Source organism: Strix uralensis, chromosome 7, assembly GCF_047716275.1.
Source record: "Strix uralensis isolate ZFMK-TIS-50842 chromosome 7, bStrUra1, whole genome shotgun sequence".
NCBI lineage: Eukaryota > Metazoa > Chordata > Aves > Strigiformes > Strigidae > Strix > Strix uralensis.
In genome coordinates this window covers 5,351,054-5,369,654 of record NC_133978.1, presented here as the reverse complement: position 1 = coordinate 5,369,654, position 18,601 = coordinate 5,351,054, and the positions used below count along the sequence as shown (strand labels likewise).

General features: G+C 52.1%; 1 protein-coding gene across 1 annotated transcript in view; it reads right to left on the bottom strand.

Moving 5' to 3' along the window:
* Positions 1 to 18,601, bottom strand: part of CDH23 (cadherin related 23) — a 215,113-nt gene that overhangs the window by 54,546 nt on the left and 141,966 nt on the right. The window contains exons 14-25 of the mRNA XM_074874229.1: positions 12,734 to 12,798; positions 11,952 to 12,189; positions 11,185 to 11,290; positions 10,687 to 10,814; positions 7,356 to 7,428; positions 6,945 to 7,061; positions 6,256 to 6,368; positions 4,084 to 4,191; positions 2,664 to 2,853; positions 1,604 to 1,749; positions 1,064 to 1,283; positions 262 to 414 (exon numbers count right to left, since the gene is read on the bottom strand). Coding sequence (XP_074730330.1) covers positions 262 to 414; positions 1,064 to 1,283; positions 1,604 to 1,749; positions 2,664 to 2,853; positions 4,084 to 4,191; positions 6,256 to 6,368; positions 6,945 to 7,061; positions 7,356 to 7,428; positions 10,687 to 10,814; positions 11,185 to 11,290; positions 11,952 to 12,189; positions 12,734 to 12,798 — 1,657 coding nt within the window. The remainder of the gene's footprint in view (positions 1 to 261; positions 415 to 1,063; positions 1,284 to 1,603; positions 1,750 to 2,663; positions 2,854 to 4,083; positions 4,192 to 6,255; positions 6,369 to 6,944; positions 7,062 to 7,355; positions 7,429 to 10,686; positions 10,815 to 11,184; positions 11,291 to 11,951; positions 12,190 to 12,733; positions 12,799 to 18,601) is intronic.

The following is an 18,601-nucleotide window of genomic DNA, read 5'->3' as shown; positions in this document are numbered from 1 at the left end:
CTGTGGTGTGAGAGGACGGTGGATGCTCAGGATGCTCAGGGACGAGGGTTCACCCCGAGCAGGACAAGGAGTAGCAGGGGAGCGGTCAGCAAGGCGGGGAGCCGAGCGGGGGCTGTTCAGCAGAGGGCGATACCGCATAAGGTTTGGAGGGGCTGAAAAAGGCAGCGCTGATGTGCAGAACACCCTGGCCAAGGCCTGGGGCAGCCCGGTCCTTTCCACAACTGAAGGTCCCCTTTGCAGCACTTTGCAAGGGGTTCATACCGGTGATGAAGTAGCTGAGCTCAGCATTCAGCCCAATGTCGGCATCTGTGCAGTTGAGCCGGACCACTTTGAAATCCCGGGCCACGTCTTCAGGCAGTGAAACGTTGTAGATGGCTGGGAAGAAGGTGGGGTTCTCGTCGTTCACGTCCAGAACTGAAAGAGGGAGCAGAGCTGAGTGTCCCCCCAGGGCTGCCCCTCCTGCAGATGCCAGGCTGATGTCCACCGGGCTCCCAAAACCCCCTGCCTACTGCTCTCAGCACCCCAGTGAATGCTCTGTCTGCTGCTCCCTGCCCTCCGTGTGGTGGGGGTGCCTGCAGACCAGCTGTAAGGACTGATCCTCATGGCTGCAGACTGTATTTGGTTTCCTCTGATACCTACAGATCACACCCCATATGCAAAGAAACCCTACATAACTGGTGCAAACACTAACTTTAATCACAGACTTGTTTCTACCCCCATTCAGAGGAAAATCTGGGGCTTAAATATAAGCTCAGTATTTCCTGGTATATGGCAGAGGGCTCTGGGGTTACAGGACCAGAAACTTCTTTTTCCAAACCTAGGCCTGAGGGGAATCCAGGGTAATTTTTTTCCCAGATGATGCTTATCCTCAGCACTAGGCTTGTGTGAAGCCAGTAAATAGAAATGCATCAAATTAAAGACAGACCACATAATAAGGGTCTCGGTGTGTCTCCTATATAAACCACATCTCTCCCCGGGTGACGTGTCCTTGTCACCCATCTTTTTGGGACCGGAGGGAGCTCTGCAGCTAGGAAGGAGTTGGAAGGGGTTTCGGCACACCCACCTTTGACAGTCAGGGTGCTGGTGGAGCTCTTGGAGGGCACACCAGCGTCGCTGGCCACCACTCGCAGGTAGTACTCGGCAATCCTCTCCCTGTCCAGCACGGTGGTGGAGGTGACAAGCCCGCTGGTGCTGTTGATGAGGAAATCCATGCGGGGCATCCCCACCTGCATGCGGTACGTCACCTGCCCATTCGGACCCTCGTCCAGGTCGATGGCCACTACCTGGTGGGGAGAGCAGAGGGAAGGGATGAGCATGGGGGAGCCCCATCATCTCCTGATGATGAAAAACACAGTACATAAACCCTGAGTGTTTTTTTGCCCCCAGGGATGCTGAGCTGAAACAAAGGGGCCTTGGAGCATCCCCCCTGCCAGAAGCAAGCACACAGGGTGGGGTGCCACAGCCCCTTCTGCATCCCCTCAGTTGCATTGGATGGAGAGGATGCAGGGGATGTATTTCTAGCCTGCTTTGCAGAAGTGGTGGCAGCGACAGTGGCAGCAGCAGCTCCCAGCACGGGGCATGGAGGCTAATGGAGCACGCTCACCTGGAAGACAGAGGTGCCTGCCGGAAGGCCCTCAGCGATCTCGGCGACGAAGGGCAGATTTTGGAAAGTGGGGTCATTGTCGTTCAGGTCCAGCAGGTTGACAAAAACCGTGGCGCTGCTGGTAGCTCGCAGGGGTGGCCTCCCGCCTGCAGAGGCCAGGAATGGGGTCTCAAGGTTAATGCCTCGAGCTGTTTCCACCCCTCTCCCCTAAAAAGGAGCCCTCCCTCCCTATGCAGACAGTAGGGCAGGATGGACCTGGCCCCTTGAGGCATTGAGCTGTCCGTGTTACCCCTTACACTGCAGCCCATCGGACTAATGGCACAGCCTCCTGGCAGGGGAAATCTCTCCCTGGCAGCAGGCATGTGAGGCAGACCAATGGCTACCAGTGCATGCAGCTGAAAAACAAGAGCAACACCAGTCTGTGGTTATTCCTGTCTCTCTGGCAGGATGGATGGAATGATGGCTTTAGCACAGTGCAGAGGTGACACAAAAATAGAAAAGGGCAGAGGTAAGGTTATACGTGACCCCTGGCTCTTGGAAACAGGCTGGATAATAGAAAATTGTCTTCATAGCTCTATCTTTTTTCCTAAAAATATTTCTCTAAGATTCTCTTTCCAGAGAAAAGTACATTTCACCACTTGATCAGCTCTTTACCCCCCACCTGCTCTGTTGACTTTCCTAGATACTGGTGGAGCCAGACTGAGAAGAGGGGGAGTTAACTGCCTCCCAGGCTCATTGTCAGGACTGCTACAGAAATGACTGCACTTGCATTTTGAAGGTTTCTGGTTTGTTTTAGCAGCAGGTTTTAACCTACTCTCATTTTGCAACCTGAAAAACATCTTTGCAACTTATGCTCAAAACAGGAAAAAAAAAGAAACTTCCTCATAAAGGAAAAATCAGGCTGAGTAAAGTTCAACTCAACAAGTGAAAACCATCAGAGAGGGAAAGCGGAGGGTGGGGAGGACGATGCTTGTGCAACCTGAGCCCCAGCGATTTCTAGCTACAGCAGAGCAAGACAAACCACCGTGGCAAAGAGGAGAGGGACCAGAGCGGGGCTTACAGTCGGTGACCGACACCACGATCCTCCGCATGAGCTGGGCCTCCTGGGCATTGGGGTTCTCACGGTCCAGCAGGACGCCACTGGTGCGGATCTTGCCCGTGGTGCTGTTGAGGGTGTAGAACTTGTTGGGGGGTCGGATGCTGTACACCACCGTGCCATTCTCCCCGAGGTCCGGGTCGACAGCCACCACCTGCCACGGAGAAACAGCAAAAATTAAAGCAGAGCGATGGGAATTAACTCCCACAGTGCATCCCTATGTAGATTCACCAGTGTCTAAAAATGATGCTGAGCCCCCATGACAGGCTTCTGCATACCACCAGCAGCAAGAAGTTCTCCTTCCTCCACACAGCTGTATATTTTCATGATACTTGCAGGGATTTTGTACCCTCGAGACCTCTACTGCGGTGTTAAATCTCACCAAAATTGGCCTGCAAGCCTGGGAGGTAATGGCATGGCAAGAGAGACACGAGCACACAGCAATCAAATGGACTTTTCTCCTTTTAAATAAAACCAGCTAGAAAACAAGCACCCTTCAGAAAAATAAAATAAACGGGACAAAAAAGCATGCTGAGAAACTTGTGCTGCCACATCGGAAATGCTGGAAATAATTCACTGGCGGAGTTCTCCTCCACAACAGACATTTTGTGCTTTATTGTTCTCCCTGTGACATTTTTAATTACAGGGGACATTTACATTAAAAAAAACCCAACTTCATTACACTCGTAACTTCCCCGGCCCCCGCTGCTTGTCCCGCAGCTGAATTTACATCGTATCGGTGACACAATAATTATTTTCCCAGCAACTAATTGGGATGTCAAAGGCAAGATGACTTCAAGCAGGCGCCAAGCAGCGGGGTTGATGCTGCACAGAAGAGAGAAAACTGCCATGCTCTAGCTCAGGCTGTGCTGCCAGACCTTTCTTCCCCCTCCCAAGTCCTTTTCTTTCGCAGCTTTCCTCCTTATATGATTTTGTGGATTCTCTTCACTTTTCCCTCATTTATTTTCCGTTTCGTGCCCGTCATTTTTCTCCTGGCATGATGGAGTACAAGCCTCCCTCTCTCCTTCTCTTTTATTTCACCAGAGGGACTTGAAAGGCTGTAAATCAATGATTTCAGAGAGGTCCTTGAAGGAGGTCACAGGCAAGGCTAAGAAAAGGAGAATTTGGCCAAAACCCACACAATTTGGGGAGAAAAAAAAAAATCCCAGCAGAGAGGAGAAACACACGCGATGGGCAGCAGCAAGGAGGCTCAGGAGTAACCTTTTAAATGGACTTCTGCAAGTTGATGCTTGACTGGAGATGACACCAGTTAGGAGGTGACACTGGTTCGGAGGTGATTCCCTGCTCCAGCCAAGCGGGTAACAACCTCGCCAGGTGAAAGGAAGAGGCTTTTAGAGCAACAGCCGCCTTCCCTTGCACGTACCGTGGTGACGTCGGAGTTGGGAGGGGTCATTTCTACCAGATTAATGAAGTATGGCTCATCCTTCCACGTGGGATAGTTGTCATTGATGTCCAGCAGCGTGATGTTCACCTGCGAGAGAGCAAGCAAGCAAGGTGGTATTGGTACACAATGCGTGTTCACCCTTTGGAGGGAAAATCCACAGAAAAACAACCTCCTGCATCTTCACAGCCAAGGTTCCTTGTCATATCTGATCTCGGTTTGCCTCACGTGTACTTATTACCTTGCAGTTAAAACAACCGCAGGGGCACAAGGTGTGTTTTCAAGCAGCTACTTCACTGCGGGGGAGTTGCAAATCTGTCACAGTGCTGGGGGAGAGGGTGCAGCAGAAGCATGGCAGGAAAGGAAGGAAAAAACTGAGTGACTGGTAAAAAGCAAAAAAAAAAAAAAAAAAACAATAAATGAGATATGGGAGACAGTATGGTAACAGGGGATGGGAGGTGCAAAGACAAGAGAGCACGGGAGAGGTTGGTGCCCTGAAGTGTTACCTATCTTCATTTTCAGTGTGAGAAAAGGCATCTAAATGACAGTAGCAAGCCTGTTGGATGCATCCTATTGTCTGTGAGTCTCTCACCTCCCCAGAACACCCGTTTCAGCCTGTGAATCTATAAAGGTGCCTGAGGGAAGAGCTGCGGTTCAAGGGAAGGGGGGCAGAGGTGCAGGAGGGAGCCCTGGCGCTTGCTACCCCCACGAAGGGTGTCTTGGTGGGGCTTCTCCAGGTGTCTTCCCTGTTCCCAAGTAATCGGGTCCTGCCTCTGGACCAGGCTGAGCTGCTGGGGCCACCCTGTGGTAGAAGAGGTGAATCTGGACACCACAGTCTTCGGGGACAAGCCAAGGCACCACTGTGGTCCCTGGGGAAAATTGGTGACCCCCCCCAAGCACCCCAGGCACTTGTCCATCACCCGGGGACCTTCCGAAACCCCTGAATGGACCCTTATTCCCAGATCAGAAGTGATTATAGGGAACAGTTCTGAGTCCTGGGTGTACATCCTTGCTAATGACAGCAGACAAACTTAATCGGCCACCCACTTCTGACCGAGTTTTAATATTCTTTACATTTTTAGGAACCATGATGCATTTTTTTTTCCTAATTGCAATCTGTGTTGCAAAATCCTTGTTTTGCCTTTCAGTAAATCTATTAGGAGAACATAATCTCATCTGGAGCCTCAAAGGGGAACCCAGCATCTGACAGGCCATGTTGTTGCCCGGCCAAGGCTGTCATGTGCCTCTGGGAGGCTCCATAGGGAGCTTCTAGTCTGCTACTCAGATCATACACCTCCTGATGGCCCTCAAGCAGTAGTGACAATTATTTTAGGGATCTCCTCAGCAGAACCACAGTATTTCTCTGCATCGCCCTCTGTTGCACAGAATCCTGGAATCACAGAATCATCTAGGTTGGAAAAGACCTTGAGATGTTGCATGGAACATCTCTCCTGCAACCCAGCCGAGTGTCCCAGGAACAAAAGCACCCAAATGTTATGAAATGTTCAAACAGACATGGTGCCATGAGCAGTGAGAGATGGATCCTTGGCTTCTGACCTCCTGTTATTTTCAAAGACCTCTACACACCCTTTGCAAACAATGGGTCTCCCTGACATCTGAAAAGGCAAGGCAAAGCAGTAGGTTTCAATCTGCAGTACAACAGTCACCAGAAACTTCTGAGGAGCCCAGGCATCACAAAGCAGTTGGAAACCCTTGATCCAGGCAGTATGTGAATAGTAGTCACCAGGAACAACTAGGTGTGCCTGCAGGCTCTCCAACTAAACATTTTCTCAAGAGGCATGAACAAACGGAGCTGTGCTGCAGGTGAAATAGGTATCTGTTACCACCTTTGCACGGAGAACTGGAGATGTAAAACTCTGGAAGCTGAAGTGGCTTCTGGATGAATGGCTTGCCAGGAAAGGGAGCCTGATTTCAAGGTCTACAAAGCCCAGACAGCAAAGGGCTGTGAGCAGCAGTGGGGGCAGCTCAGAGGGCAGACACCACCATATGCTCTTTACCCATTTGCACAGCTACATTGAAACACTGCTAGCATGGGGAACTGATGCATCAGTGCCTGGGCAACCCTCCCCAACACCAGTCCCAGGTGGGCACCGGTGGCTCAAGGAGATGGGAATTGCTCCTTCACACACTCACCATAGCAATGCCTGTCTTCTGGTGGTGGCCCACGCCTCCATCCACTGCCCGGACAATGAGGATGTATTCAGATTTGGCTTCCCGGTCCAGCAAAGACGTTGTCGTGATTTCTCCTGTAGCCACAGGAGATGAGAGGGATTAGAGATGTTGTATGGCAAATAGGGGCACTGGTGAAAAAAGATACACTCAAAATGAGAGACAGGATCCTTCACAAGTGGGTCCTTTCTTCTAATTCAAACAGATGGACCCTGGAAGGGCCAGCTTGTCAGAAAGCCCCTGCAAACTTCATATTGTGTCTTCCCACAGGAGCCTGGGTAATGACCACCTGAGATCCCTTATGCTTGTTCCTGCCCATAATGAACTGAAAAAGATGCCAGCAAGGGAAGGCAGGCAGCAGCTCCTTAGCTAGTGTAAGCCCTTGCAGCCAAAGCCTTTTCTCAGCTGCCAGTCCCACCAGGAGCTGAGCTTCCACTGATGCCTCTGCCAAAGCTCTCACGGTGACTGAACCAGTGTTGGTGGCTGAAATCTGGCAAATCCCTTAAATTTTCTGTTTCCTAAGCAGGCTGCTTGGGGAAAAGGAGGGAATAACAGGGGAAGGAACGAGGGTGAAAGAAGAAAAATGATTGGGAAGAAAACCAGGGGAAATTCGGGAGAGGGAACTGAAAGGAAGAGCGTGTATGGAGGCTCACCTGAGCGAGCATTTATCCGAAAATGTGAGGAGCCCTCCAGGGAGTAGATGATCGACTCCTGCCCATACTCTCTGGACCGGTCCATATCCGTGGCATTGAGAAACAGCACCGTAGCTCCTTCAGGGAAGCAGAACCGAGGGCGGTGATGAGGCATTCGCAGCCTGGAGCAGCTGTCCCCAGCTGCCTTGCCCCCCACGCTGCTCCTGCACCCACCTCAAATGGGTCACTGGGCCAAGGGGTCCCCTCACCTGCATGCACAGTAGGGCCAATCCCCCAGAATTCATGGCTATGAAACTCTGTCAAGGTCTCTGTCTTTTGCTCCCCAAAAGCCATCACCTACCCTGTTCTTGCTGGAAGACCCCCCAGGGCCCTTCTGCTAGCCTGGAGAAGGAGCAGGGGCATGCCCCGTACCTGCCATAATGTCCTCCACGACAGTTATGACATAGGAGGGCTTGCTGAACGTGGGAGGATTGTCGTTTTCATCCTGAAGCAAAGAGAAGGTTGAGAGGCTGGTTGGGAAAAAGGCAAAATGGTCAAGTAAGCTGCAAAAGTCTGGTATTGGGATGCTCCTGCCCAGCTGCACCTCAAAATGTGACCAGCTCAAGGCATCAGTGTGGGGAAGACGGCCTTAGGGGTAAGGCACCGGAGGTCTGACTACACAGCTTCACTGCAGAAGCAGCTGAGGTTAAGGTAAGTCATTTGTCAGTGACTTTGCTGAGCCATACAGTGCAGACAACACTGACTATCTCGTTATCCAGCATCCTGGGCAATACACAATAGGTCTAAGGAACCGCAGCTGTTTGCAGCCAAGCATCCTCTGAGCTGCTCCTGCCTTCACCGCAAGCCCCGGGAAGACTCAGACACAGCACGAAGCACACCAGCATTGTGCACAGACCCACTCCTCCCTCTCAGAGCAGCACACTAGTGGCTTAGTGCTCCAGGTCACCTCGGCCATGAGGCCACCAGGCAAACTGGACCAGTCAGGGGAGATGCTAAATTTTTGCTGCATTTGTTTAAGTGGAGGAATGCTGTGGGTGTTTGCAGAGCAAGCAGCTACAGCATTTTTGGGGGGAAGCTGGTTTGCATAACAACATACTCCCTCCAAACCTGTCTCTGCCAGTGACTACAGTCGGCCTGGTGAAACCAGGCAGGAGCAATTGCTCGAAACATCCCTCCAAACAGATTTTGGACCAGTTTAAAGCCCCCCCAAGGAGACTTTAAATGCTGTTTAAACAACGTTAAGAATCTGCCTTAAATGAACCAAACCCAGTTGCCTATGGAGGGAAGGATGGAGCCGCCAGGACATTAAAACACCGTTATGGACTTCGCTGCTTCCCTGGGGCTGCTCTGGAGATGCTCTCTACCTGGAGGCTGCTGATGGACCTGCAGGCTCGGCTGCTCCTGCTGCCACTGAACTTAATATTTGAGGCAATTTCACATGCCAACGATGCCCATCGTACTGCAATTAAATTACCATCCTCCGCTCTTGTTACTGGAAGCAGGTGGTCTTTAATCAGCCTTTGGACCACTCAGCTTTCACTGCGCCTCCTCCGAGGGTAACGAGGAAATTGCCAGCTGCCCGGGGGTGCTGTCGTCACCATCCCTCCTCCTCCTCACAGAGCTGGGTTGGGGTCATCACCCCAGGGCAAAGCCAGGAGGTCTGGGCAGGTTAAAGGCAAAGGAAACAGAGAGGCTGAGCATGCATCCACATGCCACCTGCAGCTGAATCCGGGTGAGTTGTGCCATGGTCCAGGCTGGGTGAACACAAGACAGAGCAGACATCACGCTGTTCATTTAGTGGTCCTGAGTTCATCAGGCCATGCTCAGCACTGCCACAGCCCAGCAAGCTGTCAACCAGGGAGGCAGGGGCTCGCCCCCGGCCGGCTCTCCATCTTACAGAAGCTGCCATGCACCTGCCTGCAGCGCAGCAAGTGGCTTTTCTACTCGAGGACATTTCCCACTTAGCAGCATGAACTCCAAACCTTCCCGCGTGTCTCCTGCCGCACCTGCAGCGATGCCAGACAGGACCCGGCACGCTTCCTCCACTCCCACGGGAGAGGGCATCCAACTAGCCAGCTAAAAACAGCTTCCCATGTCCCCCAGACCCTCGCCTTCCTCCTTACATCCTTACCCTCGGACAGGCGTCATATCATCTTCAGGGATGCTGAGAATCACAGATGCTCACGCTAAGCACACAGCCCCCTTTCCTCCAGACATACGCATGCTGTAAGTCGCTGGCTCATTGCCCTGAACAGGGCGTCAGCGGCAGGGAGCGAGGCAGAAACTTATTAGCGGTGATATTTCCCCGGATCCTGGCGTGGCGCGCACTATTAGTTCTGATTCGGCAGCTCCCTCTACAAAAGCGTATTGTCCCCTAATGGGAAATCTACAAGGCGAGTTTGACTTCTTTATTAAAAACCAACAACCAAAGGATGAAAAAAAATTACCTCCCTCCACACTCGCTCTCCTTCTGCCTTTTCACAGCTCTTGTTCCTCAAGTGCTGTCGTGAAACCCTTCCTCCTCATTTTCTTCCTATTTTCTGCTTTTTTCCCCCCTCCTTTTTCCAGTTAAGAGAAAAGCCCTTTGGTTGAGAGTGGGAAAAGTGACAGCTACTTAAAACCCACCAGTGTACAAACTCAGCCCTGAGGACATGACCCACTGAAGTGTGGTCTTTAGAAAGAGGCGTTTACACTTCTATAGCACAGCATGGGAAAGATGTATTTAGCCACCACTAACCCCCCCAACACTGCCGTATTCCCCCTGTCCTGAGCACAGTGAGGGAGCTGGAGGAGAGGCACGCTCATGGGACTTCATTCCCATCCTACGGCACCATGGACTTCATCTTCTTCGCCTTCCCACACTGATGCTGCCACCAGCTCGGCTTAGATCCCATCACCGCGAGACTGACGGGTTATCAAGCAAACTGTCTCCATTGCTGATACTTCCCTCCAGACATCCTCAAACCACAATGTGCCTCAAAGTGACAGTCCGATCTAATCTTCCTGAGGAATGCTGAGATGCTTTGCCTCTCCCAGCAGCAATCCTTCCTCAAGGGGGTCTGCACCTACACAGGTGTGTGAGATGCATGGCAAAGCTTGTAGCCCAGCTGGGACAGCTGGCTTTGGGGAGATAAACAAGCAACTGTCCACGACGGATTCAGGGGCTGATAATTTCTGACACTACAAGGGCTAACGCACAGCCAAAGCTCTCTCCTCTGCACCTGAGCTGCAGCGAGTGCCTCTGGCTATGGGCATGGAGAGCATCCCAGCCGGGAGTTCCCTGTGAGATGAGAGAAGAGCTCACCGGGCACTCAATGAACCTCGCCAGTCGAAAACAAGGGCAGAGGGTAGGTCTCTACCCCATCCCCAGCTCTGCTGCTGTCCCTGTGGTTAGCTGTGGCTCCTACCACCTTACTTCCAGTGGCTTCCCCATGCATCGTGCATGGCCAAGGAGAGGGAGGAGGTGCGTGGGGTCAGGACAGCCCTCAGATACACTCTCACTCACCTTCTGTCACTCAGACCTTACCAAATGTCAGGCACAGTGTTTCTTTAACCAACACGTGTGACACATATATATATGAGACATGTGGCACATATATTTATATATGAGACACATGTAATTGCAATCCACATGTACACATCCATGGGTGGGACAGTCTTGCTGGGTTATTGATAAATTAATGGCATTGCTATGGAGCAATCGTAGGGAAACCACAACAGCAGCAGTGGGTGCTGTACTTACAAACACCTCGATGGTAACGGGGACGGTGCTGTTGAGTGGTGGGTTGCCAGCATCCTTGGCCATCACAGTCAAGTAAATAACTCCATTGGCCAATTGCTCGTAGTCGAGGGGGTGGTTCACGCTGATCACTGAAAGGATGCAAAGTGGGGTGGTTAGGGGAACATTCACACAAGCAGGATGGCAGGCAGGCTTGGGGGGTGGCCCATCCACACCACCTCCCCAGGGCCAACAGGGCCTGTTCGAGGTGGCAGTGCCCTGAAAACACAAACGCTGGGCATTATTGAGTTCCTTGCATCAGCATAACCCGGAGTGAGCTGTACACCCATGGAAACACGGCTCTGCTACAAAGGACCATGCTGCAAGTGAGGTGAGGACATGCAGAGAAGCTGCCAAAGCAGCTTCTTAAAGCTTGCTGACATGACTGCTTGCAGGACTGTGAGTGCTGCCCGAGCTGCTGCTGCTTGTTAGGGGCACCATGGTCCCAGGACAAGCACTTACCTCCATACCCTTCCGACACCGTGATGTCAAAGTAGTCACGGAAGGCAGACGCCTGCACAATGCTGTATGTGATCTGGTTGTTTGGAGGGGAGTCCTCGTCAGACGCCTAGGGTGTGAGCAGGGAGAGTAAATGAGCATGGGAACTGTGCTAGTGACATGCAACAGGAGAGAGCTGAAGGGACAGGAGGTGTAGGCTGGGTGCAAGGAGAGTAGAAAAGTGATGGAGAAAAGATAACTCATCAGGGGCCCGAGGGGGTTTGTAAACCAGCCTCTCCTCCCATCCTGCCTCCCTGGAAGGACTCACTGGGTCCCCCTCTCCTGCCTCCCTGTGGCACTCATTCAGCCTGGCCCCACGGAAGGAAAGTTGTGCTTTTGCATCATGGCAAAGTTTATTCTTGTGCTGGAGGTGCAAACAATCTTCCCTACCTGCCTTCCCTATGCAGCATAGGCCTACAGCTTCACCAACGACAAACAGAGCACCTTCCCCTTGGTGCCTGCTGACTTTATTGAGAAGACCAAGGTGATACAGAGCAGAGCCTGTGCCCTAGGAGAAGCCCCTGGTCCTGGGGATGCTGTATAGACATGGGACTTATAGGAGAGGAGGAGGAGGAGGGAGGCAGCCCATGGTTGCAGCACCACCCAGTTACACTTTGCAGTAAAGCACAAAGGCATTTTCAGAAGGATGGCAGCAGAGATGGGCAGGGACCTAACTCGCTCCCATTTCCCCACCACGCATCCTGAGCGGAGGAGCCACTCTGGTCCCTCACCCGGAGCCGGACCACCTGGGTGACGGAGGGCTCATTCTCCCGCAGGGCCCCCAGGTATGCCTCCTTCTGGAAAGTGGGGACGTTGTCATTGACATCGAGGACATTGATCCTGACACGCCCCGTCGTCTCCTCCCCGCCGCCGTCCCGGGCAATGACGGTCAGGGTGTAGCGCTGCATGGTTTCGAAGTCCAGCCGAGCTGTCAGAAGGATTATGCCCGTGTCCTTGTCCAGCGAGAAACTGAGGGGACATGAAAGGAGGGGGAAAGCCCTGGTGACCACACGCTGGAGATGGAGAGATGGAGTGGCAGCAGCCTGACAGCTAGCACCACGGTGTGTGAAGTTCGTGGCTTTCTTCTGAGGGATATTAAGTCCCATGGCATTTTCAAGAGCGCGGTGCAGGTGGTGCTCTACACGCAGAAAAAGAGGGCTCAGCGGCCCCCAGATCCTTTCTGCTGGGCAGCCCACATGCATCCCCCAACCACCCACCATGAGCGGGTTGCATGTGATGCTCTGGGCCAACAACGTGCTGGCAAATGCATTTATCGATCCCAAGCAACGCTGGTATCTGTAGGTCCCAGTTTAGCAAACTGATTAAACGTGCTGAACATCAGGCATGTGCTGAAGTTAACTCACCCCTTTGGGAGACAGCATAGTGAGATTTTCATAAGGTATCTTGCAGGTAGGACATAATAAATGCCCTTAATTGTCATGTGATTTCTTAGCAAGGTTAGAAGAGGATTTTGAAGAATCAAAAGTCATGCCTGTGGTTCAGTCACACTTACCGATCAGGGTCATCGCTGAAAAAATAACTGACTTTCCCGTATGTGCCCACGTCATTGTCAGTTGCCTGAAAAAAATAAAAGCTAATTAATAAAGGAAGGTATTCATGGGAATGTTGCATTACATACACTGGCGAATCCATTACATCCCCTTTACATCCTTCTACTCACTTGCCAGTGGGCTAGCACCAGCGCAGACCTTGTGTGCTGCATTTTATCACCTGAGAGATGCAGGGCTGGGGCTGTCTGTGCTTGCCTGGGTTATCCAGCAGATCCCTGACTTGCAGCCTGCTCTAGATCACAGCCCTCCACCAACATCTCTCACCATCGCTTCCAAAATCTCTGGCATGGAAAATTTTATGTATGCATACTTTCCCTGACATACTGAGCTAATCTGGGAAGTGTGCATAAAATAAAGGTCTTCATGGACAATTCTTGCAGGCCACCCATCCTGGCCCTGTGAAGCCCAAAAGGTGGGACCCTGCATTCACAGCTCTTACCATTCCCTGTCCGTTCAGCACTGACAGCATGCCTGGGGCTGCATGGAGAGAAACAAAAACCTATCCCGCTTCAAAACATCCCCACCCAGGCCAAAAAACAGACCAGAAGAAGCAAGGAAAGGGATTTAGACCTTGCTTTCCACAAGCAGCTCCTGCCAGATAGCCCTTCTGGGGGTGCAATCTGCTGCAGCCCCGTCGACAGACCAACGCCTCTTGGGATGTTGCGGTGTGGGTGTGCGATGCCGGCTCTCAGCCAAGCCGCTGCCGGCGGCAGGACGGGACACACGTACACTGCTGGCAGCTGCCGAGGCTGGAGCGGGCTGGTCACGGCTAAGCAACCAGCACCTTCTGGGGAAGGTGTGCGAAACGCAGCGTGTCAGCTCTGGATGAGCAAGGCAAGATTTATGCGTGTTTTAAAGTCTTTCCTCTAATGAATATATAAAATATGCATGAGCGGCGGCAGGAAAAAGGAACAGAAAATTTTATTTTTAGGTGAGGAAAGTGGAATGCAAGCCCCAAAATATCCTTTTTCTCCCCCAGTATATTTTCTAAATTGAGTCCTGTCTGGATTACTGAGACACCAACAGGTCTGTGAAAAAGCAGGGTCAAAGACACATTTTATGTCCAGATACCATCAAAAGGCTGTATTTTAAGACTGGCATGGAACACAACCCGTTCCTGAAACCTCCTTGATTTATCTATGGCCTTGATTACCCTTGACAGCAGAGTAGGAGCTTGAGCACATCAAACTGCTTTACCCCTTTGTGCAGCTTACCTGCCACACCACAGGGTGGCAGGGAGGAAAAGGCATGGAAACTAGCCAGGATTAATTCACTTTTTTCTCCCCAAGCACTTCCCCAGCTTGAGTGGTAAATTCATAGAATCACAGACTGGTTTGGGTTGGAAGGGACCTTAAAGATCATCTAATCCCAACCCCCTGCCACGGGCAGGGACACCTTCCACTAGATAAGGTTGTTCGAAGCCCCGTCCAACCTGGCCTTGAACCCTTCCAGGGAGGGGGCAGCCACAGCTGCTCTGGGCAACCTGTGCCAGTGCCTCATCACCCTCACAGGGAAGAATTTCTTCCTCATATCTAATCTAAATTTCCCCTCTTTCAGTTTAAAACTGTTACCCCTCGTCCGATCCCTACACCCCCTGATCAAGAGTCCCTCCCCACCTTTCCTGTAGCCCCTTTAAGTACTGGGAGGCTGCTCTAAGGTCTCCCCAGAGCCTTCTCTTCTCCAGCTGAACACCCCCAACTCTCTCAGCCTGTCCTCATACGGGAGGTGCTCCAGCCCCCTGGTTATCTTCGTGGCTTCCTCTGGACCCGCTCGAGCAGGTTCGTGTCCTTCTGATGTTGGTGCCCCAGAGCTGGACACAGCACTGCAGGGGGGGTCTCACAAGAGCGGAGTAGAGGGGGAGAATCCCCTCCCTCGCCCTGCTGGCCACATTTCTCTTGATGCAGCCCAGGACACGGTTGGCTTTCTGGGCTGTGAGCGCACGTTGCTGGCTCACAGTTAGTTTTCTATCCACTAACACCCCCAAGTCCTTCTCCTCAGGGCTGCTCTCAATCCACTCCTCGCCCAGCCTGGATTTGTGCTTGGGATTGCCCTGACCCATGGGCAGGACCTTGCACTTGGCCTTGTTGACCTTCATGAGGTTTGCATGGGCCCACATCTCCAGCTTGTCCAGGTCCCTCTGGATGGCACATCCCTTCCCTCCAGCATGTGACTGTACCACACAGCTCGGTGTCATCAGCAAATTTGCTGAGGGTGCACTCGATCCCACTGTCCATATCACCAACAAAGATGTTAAACAATGCTGGTCCTAATACCAATTTCTGCTGCTTTATGCCAGCTGAAGGGTGTGCTGGTGGAGCCAGCCTTTCAGACCTACTGATTTTCCCAATTTTCCTCTCCACTGCTAAGATACAATTTACTTTTTGCATGCATTGCAATTGCATTCAGCAAAATGGAACAAACTTGCCAAAATCTGCCCAGAGACATGCCTGTTGAGTGAGCAGCACCTGCTCCTGGAGGTCCAAGCCCCCTCTGGGGTGCATCTTGCTCCTTAGAGGACACCAGGGAGGACATCTATGAAGATGTCCCATCCCAGCCAGAGCTTGGCTGCTCTTCTGAATGGAAACATCTGGGGAGGAGATGGGTTAATCTACGTTCTGCACTCCCCAACTTCCCTCAGCAAATTAATAATGGCATTAGTTCCCCATCCTAAAACCTGTCACCAGCCCAGGTAGCTGTGAGTTGCAGTGTCAAATCCCCAAAGCACAGCCGGGGCTGTCCAACAAAAGCCCTGTGTCCTCTCTCCTCAAAACTTTGAGCGCTTTGAGCATCCTCAGCATCGCCTGGTACGAGCTGGTCCTCAACCTCCCAGCCAGGATTTTTCCCAGCCATTACTTCTGTGCCCACAACCTCTGTGAACCCCTAGGTACCATTAATCCCTAAGTGGCTGGTGTGAGTGCAGAGCCCAGAAAGGCATTTTCCATGCACCCGGATCGGCTGGTGATGAGATAATGATTTACAGGAGGCCTGACAGTGCCACAAAGCACAGGCAAAATTAATTCCTTTCATTTGCCCCCGTACAATTGCACTTGTAAGTGCTTATTGAGGTGACAGACAACACTGGGGAAGTGTAATTTTCTTCTGCTGGGGAAAAAAAATATAGGGAAGGACGAATGTTAGAAGAAGGTTAGCACAGAGTCACTCAGTGTGGGAGGCAACGGGGCCCTGGGGAGCTGAGCCAGGAGGGAGGGCTGGACCCTGAGCTGTGGTGATGCTGGGCCAGCCAAAACTGCCAGCAAGGCAAAGTCACCCACTCATAAGGAGCCAGGAGGCCGGGCAGCCTAAGTCTGTCCCTACACCACCTCTCCAGCCAGGCTAATTAATTACCCTGATTTACACCAGGGGAAGTGGAAGGTGATGCCTGCTTAATGGCTTTCCTGGCAACTGAACATCATGGACATAATGCAGGGCAACGGAGCAGGTTACTTGAGCGTGACAGGGAATATGCAAAAAGCAAAACCATGCACGCTCAGCATATTTAATTTTGGATCTACGCTTGTTTCTGCATTACCAAATGTTTTCCCTCTAAGGGTAAAAAAAATGCTCAGTTGCTTGAACCCCTGGGGAGGCGACACACACCCCCTTTGCAAAGGAATCCTGAGGGCTCCCAGGGAGTAGAATATCTCAAATCTCACTGAGGTGATGGCTTTGCAGGGCCTTTCACAATCCCTGAGTATCAGCTGTTTTCCTGCAGCTCACCCCCATTGCCGACTGGTTCCCCCTCCCGGCATGCACGCATCCATCCCCACAGCTGGGGGAGGAAAGGCATCTGGCTGGAAGTTTCCTGGGGTTCCACCTGGAGAAGCAATCAAATGGCTTTTACAGCTGCTCCTCTCCTGCCTGGAATATTAAAGTGGGATTTGCCCACTGGACCCTGCAAAAGGGCAGGATGAAAACGCAAGTCCACATCTGTACTTTTATGAGCTGTCATCGGCGCAGCCCATTTCTAAAAAAAACACATTTGCACAGATAAACTCCAGGAGAGTGGCAGGAAAAGGAAGGCTGGATAACCCAAAGGATTAATTTACTGAGGTGCAGCACTGTGTGGGCACCCAGCATGTGAATTACAGGCGCACAAAAATACCCACGGCCCAGCTCTCCATCCATCTCCATCCCCCAAGCACAAATATTTCAGACATCTCCCTTTTTTCTCACCGAGGGCCATCACGACCATCCTTGCCCACTTGCTGGCAGGCCAGCAGAGCTGGAGACAAAAGCGAGGAGCCAGTGAATGGTTCTGCTCTCATGGGCAAATCTGCAGGAAAGGGCATGTCGTCCAATTTGTTCAGGAAACAATAGCAATGTTTGACATGTCATCAGGATTGATGGAGCAGAAATTTACATGGGAGAATTCAGTTTTAAACAGCTCCACGGAGCTTCGCCGGTAATGGTTTCGACATTCATCATCCGCCGAGCCCCACTCAATGACTCCTTAAACTGCCCGAGATTAACTCTACTCACAGCAGCTTCAGGGAGCACGGCAGGAGGAGCGGGAAAGAGCTTAAAGAGCCAAGAAGAGCCTTTCGGGGCAGCATGGATCCCTGTGGAGCCCCTGGGATGGCAGTGGTCCCCCCTAACCTGCTGGGCAAGGATGAGCAGCTGGAGGTTGGTTGCAGAGGTGAGCAAAGCATGTTGGAAGGATGACTCGTGGTTGTCTGATGGGATGGGCTGCCATGTCCTGCCTGCCTGAAGATGGCTCTGCCGGCACCAAGGGAGCCAAATTCTTCCCACCTTTCCATCTGCATGGAGCTGCTGGAGCAGGTCCCAGCTTGGTTTGCTCTCATTTGCCCTCTTTGTTTTCCTTCGCATGCAGAAACCAGGAAATAAAAATTGATGGAGAGCAAATTGCTCTGGCCAGAAGCTCTCTGCTTAAAAGAGTTGTAGTAGGAAAGCAATTACTGAACGTCAAAAAGCTGTCAGGGTACCAGAGTGACCGGGTGAGTCTCGTCGCACCGCTGCCTGCCTGTTCCCCTGGCCATGCCACATAGGCAGCAGGGAGACCAAAATCACTCCAGCAACACACATGGGGTTTGGGCCAAGGGAGAAAGCAAATGGAAGGAGGATTCCTATCTACTTCCTACTTTTTTTCTGGTTTTCTAGGAAAATGAGGCAGGTGCAGTTGCTCCTTGGGGCAGATTGGGCAGCCATGGGTCTCTCAGACCATGGTACAAGCAATCCGGGGTGGGGAGCCATGCTCTGTCATTACACCAATTTTCGGAGCCACCTAAACCTGCATGTATTAAACAGCAAGCATCCCCTCTTAAACGCAGCCTATTGCAGTCTTCAGGTCCCAGGGCAGTAACAGCTAACCTCTGGTATCTGCCCAGGTTGGAATTTGATTTGTGATCTGGGGGAGAGAAATGTGAAGAGCCAAGAGCTTCCATTAGAAGCTACCGCCGTGCTGTAAAACCACATCAAGAAGACCAATGGAAAACCTACTTAAAGTCATTATGCCCCTCCCAGACGGAAAACAGCTCTTTCACCGGCATCGCCTGCCCCGACCATGCTCTTTCCCAGGCCTTTAAAGAGCAGCTGCCTGGTGGGAGGTGGCAATCAGGGGCGAGCGGAGCCGGCAGCTGGCCGGCATCTCTGCGCTGGAGCCCAGTGGCTTGATTAGCCAGGAAGGAGGGAGGCGGGAGCGGGGAACTGGGGTGATGCTGGGGTACCGCCGCCGCCGCCTTCCCCACGTGATGAGCCGGGAGCTCAATCGCCGCTAACAACCCCAGAGGAGTGTGCTGAATCTGGCTGGGGGGGAAAAATAGCCAATCAACCCCCCTGGGAATCGCAGAGCT